At 42.1% G+C, this 26044-nt stretch overlaps 1 protein-coding gene across 1 annotated transcript in view; it reads left to right on the top strand.

The window, feature by feature from the left end:
• LOC125977512 (phospholipid-transporting ATPase ABCA1) overlaps positions 1 to 26044 on the top strand; it is a 58925-nt gene that overhangs the window by 24187 nt on the left and 8694 nt on the right. The window contains exons 16-42 of the mRNA XM_049734067.2: positions 1078 to 1299; positions 3735 to 3939; positions 4019 to 4129; positions 4663 to 4834; positions 5350 to 5481; positions 6122 to 6261; positions 6666 to 6803; positions 7771 to 7925; positions 8394 to 8478; positions 9023 to 9225; positions 9305 to 9356; positions 9476 to 9538; positions 9656 to 9688; positions 10511 to 10650; positions 12569 to 12696; positions 14757 to 14855; positions 15252 to 15441; positions 17546 to 17640; positions 17825 to 17930; positions 18665 to 18739; positions 19208 to 19377; positions 19439 to 19616; positions 19685 to 19800; positions 19883 to 20027; positions 21636 to 21759; positions 21965 to 22094; positions 22163 to 22283. Of these exons, the coding sequence (XP_049590024.1) occupies positions 1078 to 1299; positions 3735 to 3939; positions 4019 to 4129; positions 4663 to 4834; positions 5350 to 5481; positions 6122 to 6261; positions 6666 to 6803; positions 7771 to 7925; positions 8394 to 8478; positions 9023 to 9225; positions 9305 to 9356; positions 9476 to 9538; positions 9656 to 9688; positions 10511 to 10650; positions 12569 to 12696; positions 14757 to 14855; positions 15252 to 15441; positions 17546 to 17640; positions 17825 to 17930; positions 18665 to 18739; positions 19208 to 19377; positions 19439 to 19616; positions 19685 to 19800; positions 19883 to 20027; positions 21636 to 21759; positions 21965 to 22094; positions 22163 to 22283 (3528 nt within the window). The remainder of the gene's footprint in view (positions 1 to 1077; positions 1300 to 3734; positions 3940 to 4018; positions 4130 to 4662; positions 4835 to 5349; positions 5482 to 6121; positions 6262 to 6665; positions 6804 to 7770; positions 7926 to 8393; positions 8479 to 9022; positions 9226 to 9304; positions 9357 to 9475; positions 9539 to 9655; positions 9689 to 10510; positions 10651 to 12568; positions 12697 to 14756; positions 14856 to 15251; positions 15442 to 17545; positions 17641 to 17824; positions 17931 to 18664; positions 18740 to 19207; positions 19378 to 19438; positions 19617 to 19684; positions 19801 to 19882; positions 20028 to 21635; positions 21760 to 21964; positions 22095 to 22162; positions 22284 to 26044) is intronic.

Here is a 26044-nt window from a genome sequence, read left to right as displayed (position 1 = left end):
CTGACGAGTAAAAACTAGTCAAATATTTTTAAAAGAAGATATAAAAAGTGAAGACAATTTGGAATTCTAGTCATGACACACGAATTTGATGCACAATTTGTCTTCGCAGGCCGCATAAAATGATGTGGCGGGCCGTATCTGGCCCCCGGGCCTTGACTTTGACACCTGTGATCCAAACAAAGGGTGGTCAACAACCGACAGTCTTTGGGTCCATCCGAAAAATTCACGGAAGTTAAACTTGGCTTGTTTGAACCACAAGTCCGTGTCCTCCACAATGAAGGAATTATGTAACAACCGGAAAGACGACTCTGCATCCTGACGTTAGGAACAACACCCCATTGCTCGCAAATCAACCTCCAGCTTGACCTCCGGTCTTGGTGTGGCCCCCTTCAGGTTCCTTCAGGCTCTGGTGCGTTCGCTGCCTTTATACATGACACTGGCTTGGATCTACTCGGTGGCAATGGTGGTTAAAAGTATTGTGGGCGAGAAAGAAGCCAGACTGAAGGAGACGGTGAGGATGATGGGCCTGAGAAGCGCCATCTATTGGCTGAGCTGGGCCGTGTCCAGCGCGCTGCCGTTGGCCATCAGCTCGCTGCTCCTTGCTCTTATACTCAAGGTGATCCCGCTGATTTTAAAATGAACCCAGGAGGAGCCAATGCCTCATTTTAGAGTCATTCTGGGACAGAGTGAGAGAAAATGAATGCATTTTGTAATTAGCCTGACAGACAAATGGGATTGCTAAAGGCTACACAGTGGTTTAGTCTTTGGTCCCGTGGGGTTTTCCAGTCGTGATCATGCCAAGGTAATCCTTCCAAATTTGAATCATACCTTCATAATCCAATTCTTTCTTTTCTAGCAATTTATGGAAATATAATTGACCCCTTTGACCATGCTTAAATAAAAATGACAAGCGTCCTACAGGTTTCATTCAGTCTTTGTAATCATGCCAGTTTTCTCTCTTACAAATCTCAAAAATCAGGCACGGGGTTCATCCTTTGAATGAACTCTTTTTGATGAGCCAGACGATCCCTCATGTTCACCACGATCACGTCTGGCAATTCTTTCTTTGTTCCTCAGTATGGCAAAGTGTTGCAGTACAGCGACCCCAGCCTCATCTTTGTCTTCCTGTTGGTGTTCTGCCTGACCACCGTCACCCAGTGCTTCTTCATCAGCGTCTTCTTCTCCAAGGCCAACTTGGCGGCAGCCTGCGGCGGCCTCATCTACTTTGTCCTCTACCTACCTCACATTCTTTGCTACGCCTGGAGGGATGTCCTAGGTTTCGGACCCAAGGTTGCGGCGGTAAGACCCTCCGGAGTGATGTCGCTTGTTCCTAATGGATTTGCGCATGGAAAAAAATATGTTTGACACAGAAAAAGCAAAATCATTGATTGTCACTCGGATAAAAGCTTTAAAGTTACTCTCGGCCATCCCACGTGGCCCGTCGTGTACGATGAACCATTGATCAACTTTCAGTCTTTCTTCTGTGACCTTTATGACAGTGCCGCCATCATTTGTCCTTAAGATGTCCTTTCCGCCGGCAAAGACGTATGACTTTGCCAATCTTTACTGTCGCTAGGGAGAGAGATTGTCAGTGCAGGCGTCTTTCCTTGCCTGCCCGATTCAACAACTCACGTGGACGTTTTGCTCATAAGTCAATTGAATAGCAGCAATCAGTGTTGACAGCCAGTAATATTTTTTATTGGCACCTGACGTAGCTTTCATCCTTCATCTGGAGTCGGGCTACCTAGGACTTCCTAGGTTGAATCCTCGGTCATTTGAGAAAAACATTTGGATGGATGGACTCGTTTCCAGATTGGAAAACATGATTGGTCCGGTTGGTCAAGTTCGGGTTAAGGTTTTCGTAGGATAGGTTTTGAAGTTAGAGGTGATGGTTATGATTCAAATTTTTAGATTTAGCGAGTTTAGGGTTCTATGTTACTCTTCCATTTTTGGGTTGAGGCCTCGGAGATTTGAGTTGGAGGTCATGATTTGGTGTTGTTGGTTTCACAAACCGTGGACCGAGTTTTTGGTTAAGGGTTCAAGGTTTGAATTTGTGTTTTTATATTTAGGTAGGTTTCCAAATTGGTCTTTGCATTTCTGGTTAAATTTTGAGGTCAATGTTAGGTTTTTATTTGCTGTAGAATTCCGTAGAAAAGAAATATGCTCAGGGTTAGCATTAAGGTTTCCACTGCTCAATTCAGTCATTAATCAAGCTTGATTAGCTTTTAATTGCTATTAGTGGCAGCATACAAGGGGAGCTTAACTTCCTCACCATTAGCCTTTAGCAAAAACTCTCCTACTCACTTAACACCAAATGCCTTATAGTACCCAAAAGTGCTGAGATCTTATTTTCTCCCCTGGTTCTCCAAGACGGATAGCCTTTTAGCCCGCTAATTAGCATAAGCAATGTTTCCCTGACCGCGCTGCTATCCAGATCATGCCTGCACTTTATCAGGCCGGAGGTTTTTCTTCTCTCCTCGAGTGTGGTAGATATTACACCGTGTCAAGGGATACACACTCTCCCCTTACATTGTCCCTGATAATGAAGACTTTAATCGGGGTGATTTTTTTTTTTTTTTTTTCACCTAAATGCAACGACCAGATGGCGGCTGTGTGCCAAACCTGAGCTCCAGGCATATTTGCATTTGTTCTTCTTCCAACTGAGGTAGGAATCCTTTCATGTCCAAGAATACCCTCTATGCATCTTCCTCGCAATTTCATATGGAAACTTCTACCCAATTATTCAGAATGCCTCGGGTTGCTTTAAAGTAAAATGGTTACATTCGAAAGATCGGATTGCTTTCTGGGTCAAACTTGGACTGTCCCGAGTCTACTTCAGTCTCACTATGGTTAAGGTTATTTTGTAGTTAATAGGGATAAATATTGATTACTTCTTTTGCAATGTTTGTTGTTGGGGGATTAATTGAGGGTCTGTTTTTGGTATGTTCCCAAGAGATAATCTGTTGTAACGCTTAACCCAGGGGTGTCAATCTCATTTTTGTCGCGGGCGGCATCGTAGTCATAATTTCCATTTGAGGGCCATTATGTATGAACATTTTATATTCTATTCAGTATAGACTACACAACAAACTGATAACTAGTTTTGAAATCAGAGACTAGTAAAAACTGTTGATGAATTGTAATAAAATAAAAAATTGCTTGTAGCATCTCTATTTTTTAAAAGTGAAGACAATTTGCAATTTTTGTATTGACACATAAAGTTGACGCACAATTTGTCTTCGCGGGCCAAATAGAATTACACCAAGGGCCGAATTTGCCCCACGGGCCAGAGTTTGACTCTTCTGTTGTACTTGACAACAACCAAAGAAACAAACATAAAAGGAGGGTTAAGGGTATAACAGCCGCAACGACGAGCCATTGAAGCCGCTCGCCCAAGCGCAGTCGGAATCGGTGACGGTTTGCTTCGGAAGCCGCAGGAAATGCTTCTTCCGGAGCACAAATGTTGCAAGCAAATGAGGCGTGAGGCGGCAGCTGGCAAGCAACACGATGATGCAGAGCGATAGGCGGTAGCGGCTAATGTTTCATGGGCAAAAGCGTCACTGGCAATTTCCCCCTCCGTGTAGGATTTATGATTTGTTTTGAATGGCTATGCAAAAGCATATTTTTTTTTATGGGTGTTCCACAATGCGACACGGCATCAAACAAACTATGTACCTGTGTGCGTTGCCGCCTGTAAACAGTCACACAAGCGTCGGCTTTCTGTTTTCCCTCAGAGTTTATTGTCCTGCGTGGCATTCGGTTTTGGCTGCGAGAGCTTCTCCAAATATGAGGAGCAAGGCGTCGGTATCCAGTGGTCCAACATGGGCCGGAGTCCCGAGGAGGGCGAGCGCTACACTTTTGCCGTGTCCATCGGCATGATGTTATTTGACGCCGCCCTCTACTGGACGCTCACTTGGTACATCGAAAGTGTCTTCCCAGGTAGATGACTTCATGTTTAGACATGTCGCCATTGAATTTCGAGTCACGAGGTTTTTTTTTTTTTTTTTTATCAACCAAGGCCAGTACGGAATCCCCAGGCCTTGGTACTTCCCGTTCACAGCTTCTTACTGGTGTGGCAGCCCCTCTGCACCTGATTTGCAAAAGGACGCCACCAGCTCCTTGCACAACGGTAAGAAGTAACCACACACACATTTGAAGACGTGCAGGTGACTAACATTAGTACCTTCCTTGTTGCGTCAGGAGATGATGGCACTTTTGTTCCAATTAACATTCTGGCCTGTTTTGGGTCCTTAACTACATACAATTAGCCTTTTCCATTGGGTAATTTTGCCACAAAAAGACGTGCGTCTTAGGAAAGGACAATTTTCACTCACCTTGGCTCCTATATAATCATGAAAAAGATGTTTTTTGTGTGATAATAGTTTACACTGTATTTTCCGCACCTAAAAACCTCAAATTTTCTCAAAAGCCGACAGTGCGCCTTATAATCAGGTGCGCCTTATATAGGGACCAATATTGAGCCACTACAGCAGGCGTGTCCAAAGTCCGGACCGCGGCCCAAATGTATATATCTTATATATGGACAAAGTTTTAAAATAGGCCATTCATTGAAGGTGCGCCTTATAATCCAGTGCGCCTTATAGTGCGGAAAATACGGTACCTAATATTTTAATCCATCTCATTCTTCTGTCTCGTTTTAAGAATATCTGGAGAAATCGGACCCCAGTCTAAAAGTCGGCGTGTCGGTACGCAACCTGGTCAAAATCTACAAAACAGGAAATAAGCTGGCTGTGGACGGGCTGAGCGTCGACTTCTACGAAAATCACATTACCTCCTTCCTGGGCCACAACGGAGCCGGGAAAACCACCACCATGCAAGTCTACGAGAATTTTCTGATTGGGGAAGGGGAAAGCTTATTTGAAGGAGGCATTTATTTATTTTTATAGATCACGCGGAGTGTAATCGGGTTTCTGTGTCGATTGGAGTGATGTAATTGTTAATGTCAATATTTTCTTCCTGACTGAGGAACAGAAGACCTCTTATTTGAGAGAGGTATTTATTTTATGGATGACATGAGTAGAGGAACATAATTGCATTTTCAGCTTTTTGTGTTGCGCATTAAACAGAATAATTGTATTAAATGGAAGTTATTGCCGTTCCTACCCATTTTTTCGAATGGAAAAATTAAGGCCCTTTATTTGAATAAGGTGTTTATTTTTTTGTGATGATGTATGCAGCAAATTAACGCCTCCCTCAAATAAAAATTGAACTGATTTTTCTTTCTCAGTGTACCACAAATTACTAATATGCATATGTTTTGGGGGGTTTTCCTGAAAAGAAAAACAAGGCATTTCTTTTCTCCAGTGCTAAACGCGTCTTTCCGTGCAGGTCAATTCTGACGGGCCTGTTCCCGCCCACGTCAGGCACGGCAGTCATCAACGGCTCCGATATTTGCACCGACATCGATGGCGCCCGCCGGCACTTGGGCATGTGCCCCCAGCATAACGTCCTCTTTGACGAGTAAGAGCAAACCCTAATCCTTTTTTTTCCGGTAAAGATGAGGGTAGACTTTTTTTTTTCTTTCTCTAATATTACAACTGTACTCGATTACAATTACTCTGATCAACAGCAAATTTTAATCAGAGGGCGTTATATCTACTTAAATATATTTTTGATACTGATTTAAAAAAAGACATCTACTTTTTTTCTAGCAACTCAGTTTTTAAATTTTTTGTTTTAACTTTAATATCGAAAAGCTTACGCAACACAAATTTTATCATGCATTGTATATTATTGTTCTGACCATTCAGAAAAATATCAACCTATTGCTAAACATAACTTTTAATTCATAAATATTACTAAATATATTATGATATTGCGTGTTATAAGCTAGTTTTATCATATTATGAAAATCAGATGTGTTAGAGAAAAAAACAAGAGCAGATTCTGAATCAGCGCAAAATTTTTGCATGTATTTTTAAAAAAATTATCATTTGACTATTATATTTAACTTCATCATTGAGGTTATCAACATTAAAGGTTTTTGCACAATATTATAACCATCCCCTGGAAAAATTCCTTGTCACATTTGTTTACTACTTCATTTCTATCATACTTTACAGCTTTATTTGGAGACTGTTTTGCTATTTTCCATCGGCAGGCTGACGGTAGAGGAGCACATCTACTTCTACGGCCGTTTGAAGGGACTGAGTCGCGCCGAGGTGGACGCCGAGATGGAGCAGATGATCCGGGATGTCGGTCTGCCGCACAAGAGACGAGACCTGGCCAAGAACCTGTCAGGTGTGTTGCTAACCAAACCAGCAGCATTTTCCTACTCTTAAATTTACGAGTATGAAGTTGAAATAAAACCATGTTAATAATGTAAATAATACCAAAATATCATAGAGGGAAATCACAGTTATATTTCCTAATACAAGTAGAAGAAATTAAGGTCATTCACATAATTACATTCACAAATTCAGTTAGTTTTGAACGTGCCGGGTTGTTGAATTGGATAAAATCAGTACTAGGGTGCCAGACGAGCTGAAATCTAACTTTGGAGGTTTGATGGAAAGTCTCGTGACGAGCGCCGACTGAAATAACTCACAGCGGGTGACGGCGGACCACCTTTCTTATTATGAAAGGAAACTTGATGTTGACACGCTCTCGCATACATCCACCGACATGCAGATGAATGTTTCCAGGCGGCATGCAGAGGAAGCTGTCGGTGGCCATCGCGTTTGTCGGAGGATCAAAAGTTGTCATCTTAGACGAGCCCACAGCAGGGGTCGACCCCTACGCCCGCAGGGGGATCTGGGAGCTGCTCCTCAAGTACAAACAAGGTACGCCCGCCAGAAGCTCAAATGCCCCAGGCCTTTGAACTTCACAACTGTGATTTTTTTTTTTTTTTAAAAAGTACCGTCGGGTATTTCATAGCGTAAGCTTACGTCTGTTCTGAACAGGCAGCAGGGTGATTTGAATCATGTTCCACTTCTACGATTTTTCATTTAATATTTAGATAATAGTGCTATACATGGGTTTTTTGGATTCAAGAGGCATCACAGCGCAATGGCAAAGGTGGTGGGTTTCCTATCACGTCGTAGCTTGCCACACGTGTTCATTAGCACATACGGCGGGAATCTGAGGACGGGGGAAGGAGGGGGAAGGACACGTGTGGTTTTCTAAATGAAGCAAAGATGCACTTGAACAAAAATAAAAGGCTTCATTGTATAAAAATCAGGTCAACTTGAAAAGAAAAAAAATTCGTTATCCTCATACAACTGTTCTTGAAAAAATACAAAGGAATTTTTGTACAATTTATTTGTCAACAAAATATGAATATTATTTTTATAATTTTGTTAGTTTACAATTATGCATGGAAATTTAAATCTTTTTTGTGATTATATTTTTTTTCCTAGATTTTTTTTTTATATCTAAGATTAGAAATTTATCCTTGAAAATTTTCAATGTAATCTTTATTCCCATACAATTTGCGTGGAATAATAAAGACTTTTTCCCTATTTGTTTCTTGGTTAAATTACTGAACTAATTTTTAAACCAAATATTACATCAATCCGTTCAAATTGGCGACGCTTCCACTCCAAAGTTAATAATGTGATTTTGCTCACTCAGTTTGATGCCTCTCAATTCCCCCCAAAAAGAAAAGGAGCTAAAAATAATCCAGCCTGTTGCATGGTAACCCTGGTCTCCATCAAGATTTTAATTCCTGCCCACGTGTTCTGTGCTGCTTTGTTGCCATGGCGATTAGTGGCTAAAACTACCCCCTCCTCCTCCGCCCCGTCTCCTCAGGCCGCACCATCATCCTGTCCACGCACCACATGGACGAGGCGGACATCTTGGGCGACCGCATCGCCATCATCGCCAATGGCAGGATGCGATGCTGCGGGTCGTCCCTGTTCCTGAAGAAACGCTTCGGCACGGGCTACTACCTCACGCTGGTCAAGGTACGTGCCCTTGATAAACAAACAACCCTTGAAGCTTGCTTTGGATTCAAATTTGGGTGAAGTGAAAGAAAAATGGTAAAAAGCTGCTGTTCACTACAACTCACACACAAACACTCACACGCGGAAAAACCCGCCAATCAATATGCGGTCTAAAAAAATCTCATAAAATTAAAAATGTTCTGTAAAAATAAAAATTCTCAAAAAAAGACGGTTGCAAATTTTCTGCAAAAAAAATTCTCAAAAAAAGACAGTTGAAACAAACAATTGAATGCTTGTTTGATCGGTCGCCACCATTAATTGGGATCAAAACGAGCTTGTTTGGCACATTCCGCTTCAATTAGCGGCCTTAAGTGGAAAACGCGCCTGCCGTTATTCAGTTAGCGCGAGGCCGGAGTTGTCGAGGAGTGGCTGTTCATCATTCTAAGTGGCTGAGGCTGTCTGTTTGTAATCCAATTGTGTCTCTGGCAGGAGCAGGAACGTCCTTCAGGGAGAAGCAGCGCCCACGACCACACCACCATGGATAGCCGAAACTACGAAGGAGTCCATCCTACCGGTGAGATTAACATCGTGTATGAAATCAAGCTCACTCCTCCCAACCTCAAAATATGATTTGTTTACCTGTCAGATTTTTTTTAATTCTTTTTTTACCCATGCACATAAAATTACAACTCGAGCACTTGATCTTTGTAGGATCACAAGTTATTTTCACCTAAAAATGTATTTGTCTCTGTATGATTTCAATTAAAATAATAATAATAATAATAATAATAATAATAATAATAATAATAATAATAATAATAATAATAATAATAATTTAATCCCCATATGATTATGACTTGTCTCCCTAAAAATAGCATTTTCATCTTTTTCCAATTAATAGCTACTCAATTATACTTAGAGTAAAGAACAATTGCAACTGTACATAAATCAAAATGAAATAAACAACAATTAACCCTAAAACTAATCGGAACAAAGATCAAAACAATTAATACAAATTCCACACTAAAACAAGGGCGGACTTGTATGCTGAGTTGAAAGATAAGGAATAAAAATACAATTTTTTTGTTTGTTTTTTGTTCTGTTTTTTTTCTGGGCAGATTTGACAACGCTGGGTCAACTGGTGCATCGCCACGTCCCGCGGGCGCTCTTCTTGGAGCGCATCGGCTATGAAATCACCTACGTCCTGCCCTACGACGGCGCCCACGATGGAACGTTTGCCCGTCTTTTCCGTGAGCTGGACCTGGCCATGGCCGACCTGGGTTTGACCAGCTACGGCATATCTGACACCACTCTGGAAGAGGTACGGCCAAGCGGGAGTACAGACGATTAACTTTACAACAAAATTTACATTAAAAGAAACAAAACAATTGTTCCTTCAGATTTTTTTAAAAGTCGCTGAAGACACAGGAGTGGATGCAGAAGACATTTCAAGTAAGTCCCTTTTATTAGCAGAAATATTGTGCTGCCTTTTTAATGTACTTTTTAAATGTTATTTATAACCCCAAATTGGGTCAGGCCAAAAGAGCATCTTTTATTTTTAATTCCCACAGCAACAAAGAGGAACAGCATCTCGGCCGCCACCGTCCATCCCGAAAAGGAAAAGGAGGCGAGCGGCAAGTCTCATTGCATCTATTTCAGAATATGAACCGAAAAAGAAAAGAGCAGCGGAACCATTTAATAATGCAGCTAAGTCACTTGGCATGCTTTTGCTTTTCTGTGCTTCCGTGCAGGTGACATGGAAATGTTTGCCAGTCAAGTGGAAGGTAAGTTTGTTCCTCCAAAAATATTTGATTAGTTGAAAATGCTAATATGCTAGCAATTGCTATGTTGATCAAGAGTGGTAAAAACACAAAAAAAAATTATTCCCTGGATTTGTATGAGAATAGACAAAATCTTAATGAAATATTGTCATGACAAAAATAAAAACACCCATAAACAGAGATTTTTTTTCAATAATAATCATCATCATCGTGTGTCCGTAGTAGTAAGTCCGTAGTCTCAAAGTGCTCAGGACTTTGTGTATTGATTCGGATATGAAGTATATAAGACTGAAAACAAAGTAGCAGTGGTTCTAGGACAGAGCTGTGAGGCACACCCCTGCCTCTAAATTTTTTAGTTTTTCTTAAAATTCTTTTTGTAAGCATATTACTTCTTTTGTTGTTGTTTTGTCAGAACATATTATGGCCCCTGAAATCCTAATCATTTATTTTATGTGATAAAATATTTTGTCTATCTATTTTAAGTGAAAAAATAAAAGCTACAAAACTTTTACATCATAAAATGTGGATTTTGTGCTAAAATTTTAATGTTAAATATCAGAATTACAAAATGTACAATACTTTTAAAAAGTCTGACATACCTCAATTATTAAAATAAAAGAAAATATATATGATAAAATATTATGACAGGTACATAGTTGTATTTATCATAATTTTAAACAAAACTAGTCCAAAAATGACCACGACAAATAATGTACAAGGAGCAGGTGGTACGTTTGACACATTACCTGATCAGGTCACTAGTCTCCGCACGCTTGTCATTGTGGGCGTGATAAACATCCCGGTGGGGGTTCGTGTCCACATCAGTTTTACAGAGGGACACCGATGTCGGCGGTAGGGGCTCGACGGTCATCGTCGGATGGCAGCTGATCAGGAGGCAGTTCCTGGCTCTCTTCATCAAGCGCTTCCACCATGCCAGGAGGAGCCGCAAGGGACTCATTGCCCAGGTAATGGCCTCCGTCTGTCATATTGATGAAATAAAGTGGAACGCGAGAGTGATGTTTCGGAGGATCTTGTGTTATACAGAAAAATCGGTCTGTGTTGGAAAAAGCCTACAGCATTCATAAGATCACATACTTGTCTAGCTCTTAAACTGACGCCGTTCAATTACACACAAAATATCAGTATCGCGATATATATCGACAGAGATGTTGTTCATCGCCCACGGATGTGTATTTTAGAGGTTGGGAAAATTGGGTCATCTAAGTGGGCATTAATTTGATTGAACTGGAAATAATCGGTAAATGTCGATACGATGATGTCATCCCTGGCAATGCATTCATATGGTCATGCTGACTGCTCCCGCCCACCTCGTGTCTGTGATTGGCACTCAAAAGGCAAACTTTTTTTTTTCCATTTCATGTCGCATGCTAATCATGTGTTTTCATTAGTCGCATATTAAATACAACCACGCCATAATTGCACAGATGACAGGCTGCAATTAGCCCAATAAATGGACCTCTGTATTGTTTCTCTTCTCTATAATTTCCAAAGTCAAAACCAATAAACAGCGTACATTTCCGAAGCGTCAGAATTCATTTCACAAGGAGCGGTTACCAAGGTATGGCAATTATTTAAAATATTAGAATAAGTGCGGCAAGCCATCAGATGTCATCAGTTCTGACAGCTGCCATGTGAAGATTTAATTCAAAAATAATAATAGGGTATGAAGAGCGGCTTTAGTAAACACCCAATGTATCAAAAAAACAAGTTGAGTGAAAATGAATTCATAAAAGTGCAACTTTGTGTATTAATTCACTTGTAACATATAAAGAAGGATGAAACATGAATAGTAGTGGTTCTAGGACGGACCCCTGAGGTACACTGGCTTCAAAATGGCCAAAAAAAAACACTTTTGTTTGTTCCAATATGAGACCCTCAGGCGGCTGGCATACAAAAACGGTGATTAATATTCCTCCCAAGATGGCGACTGGTCACGATTTTTACCACTCACAATTTCATAATGTAGTCACAGCACCATTTGCATCAAAAGTGCAATTTTGTGTATCAATTCAGTTAAAAGACCGAAAACGCAAGGGTTCCAGGACGGAGCCCTGAGGCACTCCCTGGCTTCTAAATTCTTTCACTTGGCATAAAAATCAGCAGTTATCTTTGTTTTCTGAAGAGACATTCCATTTTTGCATATTCATCCTGGAAATACACTTGAGATGATGATGAGCCACATCATAAAATGAATCTGTTTTTGTGTTTAAAGCCAATCCGGGTCCAGCTTGGCCACCCACGTCTTGAAATCCCCGATAAACTCATGCATTGTTCATGGCGAGTGCTTTGGCTTTTACGAAGCCTTAATGACTTTGTTTTTCGCTGCGCTCTCAATAGGAGAAGTACCAGCTGTCACCTGCAATTACTGTCAAATAAGAGAATAAGGGAGAACAAGAGAGAACGAGAGAGAGAAAGAGAGGAGCGTCTGTCATTAAGCTTTTCAGTCATCACTCGCTCTTTATCTTGCTTCTCGGCGGTACCGTGAGTTTTCGTATTTCCAGAGGCGGAAATTTGCAAACTTGCGCGAAAGGCCAATTAATCATGCGTACGCCGGCTCTCCCCCAAACATACAAGTGATTAAGCTTTAAAGATATCTGACCTATAAGCCGGCTCCCAACAATGAAATGAGGAAAAACGAATTATGTCTGAGAGAATTGGATTTTTTTAAGAAACAAAAAGAACTCCCAAAAAAAGAATATAAAAAACTTATCATGAACTATCCTGATGTAGTGAATCATTTTCTCATAAGATTTAATATCAATTCACCAACATGCTGAGGCTGAAAAAAAAAAGTCCAGTCCAGTGTTGATTTATCCAAATTTACGATCTCGTACATCTCCAACAATTGCTTTTGTATTTTAGGTGGTGCTGCCTGCCGTTTTTGTGTGCCTCGCCCTGATCGTCTCACTCATCGTTCCGCCATTCGCCGAATATCCCAGTCTGGAACTGCAACCCTGGATGTACGGCTTGCCTCAGACCACCTTCTTCAGGTAACCGTTGTTTCTTCTCTGGTTCCTACATGGCATCTCTATCAGCAATCTCACAATAAGTGACAAGGCCTTGGGAGATTTGCGTTGACATCTCAATCAGTTCACAATTCCAACACTTCGTGCGTAATCCTTGGAGGACTGGATTAGCATATTACTGTCGACTCATTGCACTCAACTCTCCAGGGTCTACCCCCAAAGGATTCCGACATTACTCAGTGCCAATCACTCGTTTAAAAGAATAACTTCTTATCTAAAAGATAATCTATCCAACCCTGCAGGTATTTTATTTCCCCTGATGTTACCTTAACACAATTAACTGCGGCCTTGGCTCATATTGTATAATAAAATTGTAGCTCTCTGGCGTAGTGAGAGCTGTTCTGTTGTGCTGAGCCCAGAAGTTGCTAAACAAGACAGCAGCACCGACGCATGTCAGATTAATAGATGTTGATTGTACGTGTTGATCTCTTGCCAATTGTGCCTGCAATCTATTTGTTCCGCACAGTAAGCCTTGATCTTGTCTTTCTGATGCATTTCTTCATCGCTTAGCGGTTATCAAGCTAGCTAGCTAGCTAGCTAGTGATCCATCTATCTATCTATCTATCTATCTCTATCTATCTATCTATCTATCTATCTATCTATCTATCTATCTATCTATCTATCTATCTATCTATCTATCTATCTATCTATCTATCTATCTATCTATCTATCTATCTATCTATCTATCTATCTATCTATCTATCTATCTATCTATCTATCTATCTATCTATCTATCTATCTATCTATCTATCTATGTCCGTCCAGTAATAGATCTCATCTATTTAATCTATTCTAAAACACCCACCAATCCATCTGGAGGTGAGTTCATATTTTAAACTAAATCCTCACGTGGTTCGAATAAATTTGTTCCGTGCTGCCTTCCCCTTTTTGTCTTCTACATGGCCGTCTGGCCCGGTTGTTCTAATAACTTTTTCCATAGTTGTAATTTTCAAACTACATTTCATTGACCTTCGCTCTCACAATTACCGAATATTGTCTTTTCGCTCGAGTGACCTTGAAAGTGCCCACTTAAAAGCGACTCCACGCGCCACGTCTCTCCACGGAGGCGTGCCTCATAAACCGTCCCGTTTACCTCACACCGATGAGTGATTAAGATGGAAGAGGTTCTGAACCCAGCTAGCCTGTGTTAGTACTGTATGTTAGCCTTGCGCTTTCCTAAAGCTTCCCTCTAATAGCTCAGCTTTCGCTCGGTGCCCGGATTCATTAGTTCCGCCTTTTCGGTGTACATACGCAATGCCCGAGTCCGGTTTTTATTACCTCGGAACACTGTGGTAACCCAGCCATTGTTAATTGCAGAACAGATGGCTGCACATAATCCATTTTTACAACGGGACCACTTCGATTACTCTCACTGGTGGCTAAGGAAACGGCCGTACGACCTTCATGGAGATGCCTCGAAATGAGACAATGAGTATGATAATAATCCACACGGCCGACTTGCTTGTGGTCATTGTTGGCCGAGAGCCACATCTGAGGTCTTTATGGACCTGCGGTATGTACTTAAGAGTGTGTGCTCCAGCCAACACGAGGGACAAAGGTTTTACGCATAATGAGTCTTTCTATCATGGCCGATGGCCATTTGATGGATTTCTTTGATGGATTAACGGAGGGGGAGGGGGGGGGGGGGGTTCAATTCGTTGACGTTCTGCCACTCCCAGGCTACAGTGGCTACAATCTTTTCTACAAAGTCCCTGAGGAAAGCTTTGGGTACACAGACAATCGGAAACTCTGTTGGGGAAACTGTTGGTCAGCAGGTGCACAATACATTTTTCTGATTTACAGTTAAGCCCCAAAGTGATGCAGGAAAAAATGTACGGACGGGAAAATATCTTGGGTGCTAACTTGGAAAAAAATGTTGGAGTTCTGGAACTCAGAGGTTTGATAGTGACGACACCTTAGACTGGAATCCTTTTCCACCAAGTCAAGACTTGCCTGCCTTTCCCAGACTATGGCTTGTAGCTGAGATACTTGTCCAGATGACATTAAATGTCTATTCTTTGCAGTAACGATGCACCAGGAAATCCTGAGGTGTCCGAAGTGGTAGAAACCCTGGTGAACAATCCCGGCTTCGGAACACGTTGCATGGACGGCGACCCAATCCCGTGAGTGTTCTTTCAGTGCCACGTTGATGTTTAATATCAGTGAGATATATATATATATATCCAACATGAGTGTGGCAGCAGCAGCAGTAAAAAGCCACTCTTGCCTCAAGCATTGGCAATAGGGAAAAAATAATGAGCCAATAAACCGGAAATTGATCGCTAAGCCAAAATGAACTACTATCCTGGTTCATGTATCCTACTCGCTGTGTGTCATATGAATCCATAATGTCACATTCGAAACTGGACGAGCCTCACTGGGATCATTTCTAATTGTACGTCTTTATTGGCATAAATGACCAAAATCGACATTTCCGTCCCGGCTGCTCAATACTAATTTTTTTAGCCACCAAAATAAATACTTGCTGAAAATGTTGTGTCATTGACATTTCCCTGCAGGGGGTTACCTTGTGACTCCCGCCTCTCCGATTGGCTCACGCCATCTGTGGACCAGTCGGTGACCGACGTCTTTCTAGAGGGCAACTGGAGCATGTCCAACCCCTCCCCTTCTTGCCAGTGTAGCACTCCTCAACGCCAAATGATGCTGCCCGAATGTCCGCCCGCCGCAGGGGGGCTCCCGCCTCCGCAGGTACGTTCATTTGACGGGCATTAATCATCATTCGTCTTTGGTCTTCAACTATTTGTTTTCACCGAGATGGTCAATGAGGAGGAATGGATTACGGGGAGCAATGTGGGCATGACTGAATGTACTTCAGTGACAAGAGACCACCCACACAAAGCAAAGCACATTGCCAAGATGAATTCCCTTTGACCCACACACACGTTTTTTTTTGTTTTTTTTTTCCTAAAGCTTCCCCCTGTTGAATAAATCATGACAAAGTGTGCCCGCTTCTTCACTGGCTGCTTTAATCCTACCCGTCCTCACTATGCCGTCCTTGAGAAACTCTAGTGAAGACAAGAAAAAAGCAAAGACACCGCAGGAGGTGTGAAATCATCGTTTCCATGGAAATGGCAGGCGGCGCTAAGCCCCGCCATCAATTGCCAGGTATTGACTTTGCCGTCGTAGATGAAGAGACAGCTGCAGAATTTCTTCGCAAATTGCTGAGCTGAGCTTGGACGTGCCACGCTGCGTGCGTGAAGTTCTCGGAGGGCCGGCAGGATTTTTTCAGGGCTCGAATTTCAAATATTATTGAGAATCCACTTCCTACATTGCCCCAAAAATATTGCCCCGCTGAAGGTGAGCGGTTGCCATGGAAACGTAACCCAAGCTGCACGCTTCAGTAAACTGCTGTCGTTCGTAAGCAATTTGCCGAACGCGGGAGACAAAGCTTATCTGCGCAAGAACTCTTGACCACAAAGCCGAGCACAACATGTTTAAATGTTAAAGACTTTTCTTTCCCCTTGCGTAGATAACATTTGAATTTTGCCTCGGAACGACGTGCCAATACGCCGCCGTGGTCTTATCTGGTTGGGGAAGATGTGATTACTGCTGGCTTTTTTTTTTTTTTTTGCATTACCCTCACACACCTGCAAGTTTGCACAAGCTGAATGCAAAGCGTGATGCTATTCTGTAACAACAGATGTCGTCACACGGAGCTCGGCCAATATCATTAGAGGCACGCTGCATTCGTTGGTGTGTTTGTTCTCAGATAAGTCAAGGTTGCTTTGTCGCCTGATTGCTAAACCAGATGGCTAGTTGTCTTTTTCTTCTTTGTCCCGTCGTAAGACATATTCTTCTTCTGATGGATGAAAGCCGGCGTTGTTCTGCTTACTAGAAAGGTGGCAGCAGAAGGAGTTTGGGAAATTCTGAATTCAGAGACAAGCAACGTTTACGGCGTTTCCTCATGATTTTTGGGGGCTCGGGGCCGAAACCTGTTGCGAAATGCAAAAATCCGCTAGAAGTTGACACAAGAGCTGGGGAGAGTGGCCAAAAACTGTAGTCAATTAGAGTCTTGTTGAATTATATGACTCAAGAAAAAAATAAAAATGTACTTGAATAAATCTTGAGTGAAAAAAATGGACCATAATAAAACATTATGGATAACTTTTAATTTTCCCGTTTTAATCTAAGAACATCTGGCAACCATGTTCTTAGATTAAACAAAATAAAATAATGAAATAATATAATAATCAAAAATAAAAAAATAAAATATAATAATAAATAAATATAATAATAATAATAAATAATCCAATTCAGATATTTCCCAACAACAGCCATCAATTTAAATTTCAAAAAATTCAGCAAGAAAATGTTTTAAATGAACTTCACTCATGCCGTTCTTCTCAGTTTCACGAAAATTATTCACTTAGAAATTTTTTCTTGGAGATTCATATTCAATTCTAGTTGGTCCCGAAAATTTGCCTGATTGAGTGATACCACATTGTGAAAATTTGCACTATTTTCATTGTGAGCTAAGCAAAAGTTGGATCCCGTGAAACAGAAAAGTTTAACAATACTGCTCCGTCCGGCGCATCTCGACCGGTTGGTCACGGCTCTAATTAGTATCGTGCCAGCACTCTCCAAACACACACGGGTTCAAGCAGCGTGGCGAATCCACATCGCAGAGTGTCTTCCTAATTGGAGGTTTCAATGTAGCCATTTATTCACAGAAGGGCATCTAATTAAGCTCCTTTGACATCAGCCGGCACCCCCCCCCCCTCCTTGTAGCCGAACTTAATTGACTGTTATGAAGATGCTTTATTTATTCATTTTATGTATTTACTTTTTACAGAGGATACAGAACACAACCGACACGCTCCTGGATTTAACGGGACGGAATATGACTGACTTCCTGGTCAAGACTTTTGAGCGGTCCGGCAAAACCAGGTCTCTCGTCTTTATTTATTTATGTATTTATTTATTTATTTATTTAGTTAGTTAGTTAGTTAGTTAGTTAGTTAGTTAGTTAGTTAGTTAGTTAGTTAGTTAGTTAGTTAGTTAGTTAGTGTTTTTCATTTAATTTACTTACTTATTTTATTATTTTATATAATTATTTTATTTTTTTTATAAGGTATGGTGGGATCTCGGTTGGTGTTGTCAAGTCCCAAGTCCGCCTGAACGATGCAGGTATCAAAGCCACGTTCCAGAACCTGAGAGATATCTTCAATTACTCCCATGTAAGAAACCCCATCAGGTTTTTGGGTGATTGGAGGAATGGTTTATTAATCATTTTTCGTAGACGATAAAGAATATATGCCTGGACAATTGTCAGATTATATGTCCACATGTGTTACTCAGGTTTAGATATCGGTGTCTTCCAAAATTGGTAGTATCAATGCTAACGCTCTCAATATCATTTTGTATTGTTTGTTAGCATTAAGCTAACAGACTTTTGCAAGGCAAAGCTACAGATTTTTTTTTTATTTTATATTTAGTTTCACAGTAAACTTTAGTGGCTTCAAATAGCATGAAGCCTTTTTTGGGGTGAATTGTTTACTATTCGAAGTTAATCAACTGGCTCGGACTTTTTGAAAGCTGTTTTTCGAGAAATGTTAGCAAAGACGGACGGGCCTGCACTCTTTTTTTGGTGCTTTTCTCCGCACTCCATGCCGCCATCGCTGTCAAGCTGATGATCAATTTGAGCTCCATCGAGGGGGGGGAGCTCATTTGCATTTAGATCACACATGCAATGTGTCGGCCGCCTCTGTTGCACCATCGTCTCGGAACAGTGTGGCGTCGCGGCGGAAATCGCCAGCTCGTCATTTCCTCGACCCTGGTGTCCCGCCAGGCCCCAAACTGAGTCGAGGTCATTTTTAACCTGGCTGCTCCTCTGCCGCCGCATTCCGGTTCCTTATAGTCCGAGTTTGCTGACTGTGTCCAATTAAGTCGTGTTTTGCTTCGTCTTCATTAGGCCAACGTGACGGACAAGCTCCTCGACACAGCCGAGACGCTGCTCAAGAGGCTGGAAACCAAACACTATCTGAAGGTAGCTTTCTGCTTGCGTGCCTGTGCGAGAGAGTGTGTAACTTTTGTGTGTGTACACGTTTGTGTTTGAGAGTCGGAGAAAAAGCGAGAGCGAGCCGACAAAAGCCATCCAGCGAGTGTTTGTAGCCGACACTCCTAGCGCCGCACGCTCCTAATTAGTGTGGTGGCATCAGCGGGGCGCCCGCTCCCTCCGCCTTTTGTCTTTCATCCATTCTCTCTCTTTTTTTCCTCTGTCGCTTTGCACCCCCGAGCGCCACGTGGGCTCAGAGAACCGCAACAGATTCTTGACCCACTTTTTAAACGCGGTTTGAATCGTGAGTGGACGCAAAATGGGAATCGGGATGTATAGCAACGGTGTATGTTGCTTTAACTCGTTACCCCCTTGAGACGGGATCATTTTATTTATTATTTGAATTTATATGAATTTAAAAGAAAGAGGGAGATGTGATTGGTCGCTTTTTGGCTTCAGGTGTGGTTCTACAACCAGGCGTGGCACAGCTTGGTGTCCTTCCTCAACGTGGCTAACAACGCCATCTTGAGAGCGGGTCTGCCGCCGGGAGCGGACGCCCGGCGTTACGGAATCTCGGCGTCCAGTCACCCTCTTAACCTTACCAAGGAGCAACTCTCCTTTGTGGCCTTGTGAGTAGCAAATAGATAAGCAGGCCTCCTTCGCTGTCACTCAACTCTCCGTTCCCCTCAGGGCCTCGAGTTCCACCGACGTCGTGTTGTCCATCTGCGTCATCTTCGCCATGTCCTTCATCCCCGCAAGCTTTGTCCTTTTCCTCATCCAGGAGCGAGTGAGCAAAAGCAAGCACCTGCAGTTCGTCAGCGGCGTGAACCCGACCGTCTACTGGTTGTCCAATTTCGCCTGGGACGCCGTACGTGGTGCCGTCACTGCAGTATTTGACGCTCGGGCAAGACGACAATGAGTTTGCGGTTTTTGCAGTGCAACTACGCCGTCCCTTGTGTCATCGTGATCATTATCTTCCTGTGCTTTCAACAAGAAGCATACGTCTCGGCGGCCAACCTGCCCGCTTTGATTCTGCTGCTGCTTTTCTACGGGTATGCTACCAATGGTGTGATATACAGCAAATGAAAAACATGTAGCGATGAGGTAACGGCGACGCTTGCCCGATTGCCACAGGTGGTCGATCACACCCATGATGTACCCGGCGTCGTTCGTGTTCAGCGTGCCCAGCACCGCCTACGTGGTGCTCACCTGCGTCAACCTCTTCATCGGCATCAACGGCAGCGTGGCCACCTTCATGATGGAGCTTTTTGATGATAGCGTAAGCACTACAATCGGCCACATAGCGCTTAGAAAATGAGACACATCGGGAATGGAAATGTGCGGTTTCGCAAGGTGTACTGGATATAAAATGGGTTGCATGGCATGTTTGCAGTGTGCTGCAAGGCATATATATAGATATTTTGCCAAACCATGATTTGAATATGCCGCCTAGCGTGTATAAAATGTACCACATAGCATCTGCTAAAAAGCAAATGCTAAATGCATAGCACCTGCCACGTAACGTACATAAAATGTCACATCATATATAACATTTTCCGCTTAGCATTTGCTTTGAGGCTTTTGGAAATATGCCACATAGCATCTGCCAGATAATGTATGCATAGCATTTGTAAATTGTGCCACATAGCGCTTAAAGACAGTACACGTACATAAAATGCGCCACCAGCCCTCTGCAACACAGCGTATATAAATAGTTTTACATAACACTTATAAATGTATAAAAGCAAAGACCTGCTATGAAGTGTTAGTTGGTTTTGTGCAAGCGCTCATGTGCGAAGCGTCATTGCTAGTTAGCGTCAAACAATGGTGCGAAGCCAGCAGGGGGTGGTCTTAACAGAGTTCATCCTCAAAGGCACTCGGTTTCCCACATTCTCTTTGATAGCCTCGGTCGTCACGCATACATCTTATAGCCGCTATTCATTTGCAAACCATGAGTTGCTTCAATCTTTGCCAAAGCATCGTCTGTCAATCACGCCAAGATTTTTTTGTAATAGGCCATGACAGTAGTCCTTGTATAGAGTGTATAAATATACGCACACACACACACACACATATATATATATATATATGTAAAATACAGTAAATTTCATATATATACACCGTATTTTCCGCACTATAAACTGCATCTAAATACCTCAAATTTTCTCAAAAGTTGACAGTGTGCCTTATAATCAGGTGCGCCTTATATATGGACTAATATTGAGCCACTACAGCAGGTGTGTCCAAAGTCCGGCCCGCGGGCCAAATGTATATATCTTATATATGGACAAAGTTTTAAAATGGGCCATTCATTAAAGGTGCGCCTTATAATCCGGTGCGCCTAATATATGGACAAAGTTTTAAAATGGGCCATTCAATGAAGGTGCGCCTTATAATCCGGTGCGCCTTATAGTGTGGAAAATATGTGTATATATGTGTGTTGTGTATGTACATATATATATATATATATATATATATATATATATATATATATATATATATATATATATATATATATATATATACACACACAACCCTCCCCCCCTCCCGCTTATGAATGTAGGCACGGCATGGGAAAAGGAACAGGAACGTGGCGGTGGGTCAGATAAGAGCCTCCGTACTCCTGCGCTTGGAAAAGCTTTCGGTGAATGATTAATGGGCGTAAAGGGGAGGTGTTGAGCATTTCATCATCGTTGAAGAGAAATCTCTCACATCTGCGTGATGAATAACCGGCCAAGAGAAGAGCTGTAATTTCACCTATTGATTTCACATTAGCTCTCGCCACTGCGTTGCGATGACTTTGTTTTAAGGTTTGTCCGTTGCAGAACGATTCCAAAAACAGAAAAAAAATATATCATTCCTGTGCGTGTTTCCTTTTTTCCCCCAGAACATAACGGTCATTAACGACATCGTGAAACAAGTGCTCCTCATCTTCCCTCACTTCTGTCTGGGCCGAGGACTTATTGACATGGCGAAGAACCAGGCTATGGCCAACCTCTTCAGCAACTTTGGTGAGAAAATCAAAAAAGGACCCACATAGTGCTCATAAAGTATTTTTAAGGCTAAGTGGCATGTTGAACTGTTGCCAAGCAATACGCCCAAATACCTCAAAGAACCGAGAAAATCGAGTTGGCAGCCAAGAAGACACTTTTTCGGTTTTGATCCTTTTTCTTTACCGTCTTACCGTCCTTTTTTTTTTTTCTGTCCTGTTATTAGGCGAGAATCGCTTCAAGGAGCCGCTAAGCTGGGAGATGGTGGGAAAGTACCTGTGCGCCATGTCCATCCAAGGAGCTGTCATGTTTGCCATCACCCTTCTCATTCAGTACAAGTTCTTCTGTAAACCCAGGTGAAAACCAGACCAGCTTTCCATCCACCGAGAAAGAGATGACTTTTTTTTTTTTTTGCTTTCGCCAGGTTTATTTCAGCAAAGTCGTTATCCACGGAGGAAGAAGATGTGGATGTAACTCGCGAACGGGAGCGGGTGCACGCTGGGAAGGCCCAGAACGACCTTTTGAGGCTCTACGATCTGACTAAGGTGATGTTTGTTTTATGTCAATGTTGACTTTTGGTTTTTGAGACATTTTTGTGGCTCTATGAATGATAGACATCCCTACCGCTGATGGAGCTAGGATTTTTTCCCATTTGAGGGCAAGGATATCTCAGGGGTCCGTAAAATAAGATTTTTACAACCCCTAAAAAAAATTCCAGAAAATGCGGATGAAGTTTCATTATATGTTCCCTCCGGGGGTGGTTAAAATGAGGAAAAAAAATCCCGTAAAACATTGAAAAATACTTAAAGGCCAATGTTATTTTTGATAGACACGTCTACCAAATGTGGTTTTGTTAAGACAAACTGGTTTTGAAGGCTGATTTTTTTTCTTCAGTCCAAAATGGCCAATTTCCTCTTCAGTCCAAAATGGCCGATTTCTTGGGTCTTTTTGTTTTTTTCTTTCTCTCAGTTCAAGAAGATGGAAGCTTTTATATTTAGTAGTATTTGGACAAAATGTTTTGGACAAATTTGGGACAGAAATAAATTACTTTCTCAGGGTCTCCTCAAAATACACAGGCCTAGTTTGAAGTCTTGGGGTTTTTTTTGTTTTTTTTTTACCTCCCAACTAAATTGCACGGCGCCACTTCACCTGTCTTGTCTGATGAAACGAGCGGCCTTCGGATGGAGACAGCTGCGGCTACGCTTGAGTCGTGGCGTGATTATTCTTTAATTGCTTGCCGTCCTCGCCATACGTCGCACTTTGATGGCACGTTAGCGATGCGAGATCTAACGTTAAAAAGTAGAGCCCCGTCTGAGGCGGATTGAGTGGCGCTGCCAGATGGCACTGGAGAAAGTTTGTTTGGAGTCAGAAAACTGCTGTGTCATCTCTTGGAGTTTATCCAATTGTGCTCGCCACTCAAAAAAATATTGAAAAGTCAAGTCAAGTCAAGTCAAGTTTATTTGTATAGCCCTAAATCACAAACAGTCTCAAAGGGCTTCACATAGCCAAAATTGACAATTATTCTCAACGCATCCCCTGATCATAAGCTCCCAAAAGGGCAAGGAAAAACTCAAAAAACCCCTACCAGGGGAAAATGAGAAACCTTGAGAAGGGACCACAGATGGAAGGATCCCCCTTTCAGGATCACCAGGTTATAATGGATGCAGAGAGTACACAAGTAATACATGATATGAAAATCAATGAAAAAAAAAATGGATGTCGGAGGTGTCCTCGATTGTCCTGGCAGTGTCCTCAAGGGGGCCGAGCCGCAGCTCCCCCATCCCGAACTGGTCCCCGAGAATCCAGCCAGCCGCTAACCGCTTTCGAGCCACCTAACCCCCTCCCCAGCCGGGGAGGAGGTGGGCAGAGAGAACAGAACAAACTCCGGCCAAATCGGCCATCACAAGTTAGTTAAAGGCCATCTCATAGAAATGTGTCTTTAAACGTGTCTTAAATGTTTCTACTGAGGTAGTAGTTCTAATATCCATTGGTAGGGCATTCCAAAGCTCTGGAGCCCGAATAGAGAATGCTCTAGACCCTGCAGACATTTTCTTGGCCCTCGGTATAACTAAAAGACTAGCGTTTTGCGAACGAAGGTTACGAGACGGAACATAAGGAACGACTAGGTCGACGAGATATGAAGGCGCTAAGCCATGCAGTGCTTTATAGGTTAGTAGAAGAACCTTGAAGTCACATCTTAAATGGACCGGGAGCCAATGTAATTCGGCTAATATTGGGGTAATGTGATCAAATTTTCTTGACCGTGAGAGCAGCCTCGCAGCGGCATTTTGGACTAACTGTAGACTTTTAATACTGGATTTAGGAAGACCAGAGAACAATACATTACAGTAGTCCAGGCGCGACGTGACGAACGCATGTATAATAGTTTCCGCATCCCCAGTCGAGAGGATAGGACGAATCTTAGCAATATTACGAAGGTGAAAAAAACGCAATCCTGGTTATATTCTTAATGTGTTTTTGAAAGGAGAGCGTTTGGTCAAATATTACCCCGAGATTAGTTGCTGTATCACTCTGAGTGATAGTACGGTTATCTATAGTTATAGTGGTTTGCTTAAATAAATGTTGATAACGAGTAGGACCAATTATCAACATCTCAGTTTTATCCGGGTTAAGACGAAGGAAATTGAGAGACATCCATTGCTTAATCTCCGCAAGGCACGCCTCGAGATTACAGCAGTCCTGTGGATCTGTCATCGATAACGGCATATATAATTGGGTGTCATCCGCGTAGCATTGAAAACTAATATTATATTTACGTATTATGCCCCCAAGCGGAATCATATAAATATTAAATAAAATCGGTCCGAGTACCGATCCCTGTGGGACACCACAAGTAACATTATAAAGCTCAGAGGACGTATTACCATGGACCACTCGGTGCGTCCTGCCTGATAGATAGGAATTGAACCAGCTTAGTGCTGACCCTGAGATACCAACACAACTTTTAAGACGCCCTAATAAAATATCGAAGTCTACAGTGTCAAAGGCAGCACTAAGATCAAGTAGTAACAATACAGACGCCGTATTTGAATCCATAGCTATGAGGAGATCATTAGTCACTTTAGCAAGTGCTGTCTCTGTAGAATGATTGGCTCTAAAACCAGACTGAAAAGAGTCATATCGATTATTATCGACCATGTAATCAATAAGCTGCTGTGCTACTACTTTTTCGAGAAGTTTTGCTATGAATGGGAGGTTTGAAACTGGCCTATAATTACTGAGACAGTCCGGGTCAAGATTTGCTCGCTTAAGTAGTGGTTTAATAATAGCGGTTTTAAAGGCCATTGGCACTATCCCAGAGGAAACAGACAGATTGATTATATTTAAGATGGACGGTCCTAAAATTGGAAATAATTCTTTAAGTAGTTTGGCTGGAAGCGGGTCGAGTAAACATGTTGTTTGTTTAGCCGTACTAACCAATTTTGTAAGCATTTCAAGGGACACGCTTTTAAAATTTGAGAGGGTTATTGCATGATCCCCAGCGCTAGTAACCGGCGGAGCGATTGGCATGGTATTCTTGATCTCGTCCCTAATGGACTCAATCTTTTGAGCAAAAAATTTCATAAACTCGTCAGCTGAGTGGAAGGAGCTATCGGGGGTCGGCTGGCGCAGAGTTAGCTTTGCCACTGTATCAAATAAGTATTTAGGATTATTTTTATTAAGATTAATGACTTGCGAAAAATAACGAGTTTTTGCTAAAATAAGCGCATCTTTATATTTCAGGAGGCTGTCCTTCCATGCCTGATGGAAAACCTCAAGTTTGGTTAAACGCCATCTGCGCTCATGCTTTCTACATAATTGTTTAAACGTACGTGTTTCATCTGTGAACCACGGAGTTGGCCATCTACGGCGAGTTTTCAGACGTAGCGGTGCCACAGAGTCGATGGCTTTTAATAATGTCGCATTGAATTCATTTGTAAGATTATCGATAGAGCCACTGTACGCGGGAAACATGGCGGTTGCCGGCGACAGTAACTCAGATAGCGCAGTTGCAGTCATGGAGTTTAAATTACGGCTGCTATAATTCTGATTGCTCTCTTGTCTTTGACAAGGAACTAAAATTTCAAATTTTATTAAAAAATGATCAGACAGAACAGTAGTGTATGGCAGTACTGTTATATTTGAGGTTGCTAGTCCTCGGGATAATACCAGATCTAAGGTATTTCCATTCTTATGCGTTGCTGCCTGTACAGCTTGCGTAAAACCAAACGTATCGATTAAAGTTTGAAATGCCGAAGTCAGTGGTTCCGACGGTGAATTCATGTGGATGTTGAAATCACCCATG

The sequence above is a fragment of the Syngnathus scovelli genome, chromosome 1 (genome assembly GCF_024217435.2).
Source record: "Syngnathus scovelli strain Florida chromosome 1, RoL_Ssco_1.2, whole genome shotgun sequence".
NCBI classification, from domain to species: domain Eukaryota; kingdom Metazoa; phylum Chordata; class Actinopteri; order Syngnathiformes; family Syngnathidae; genus Syngnathus; species Syngnathus scovelli.
This window is presented reverse-complemented; position numbering and strand designations above follow the sequence as displayed.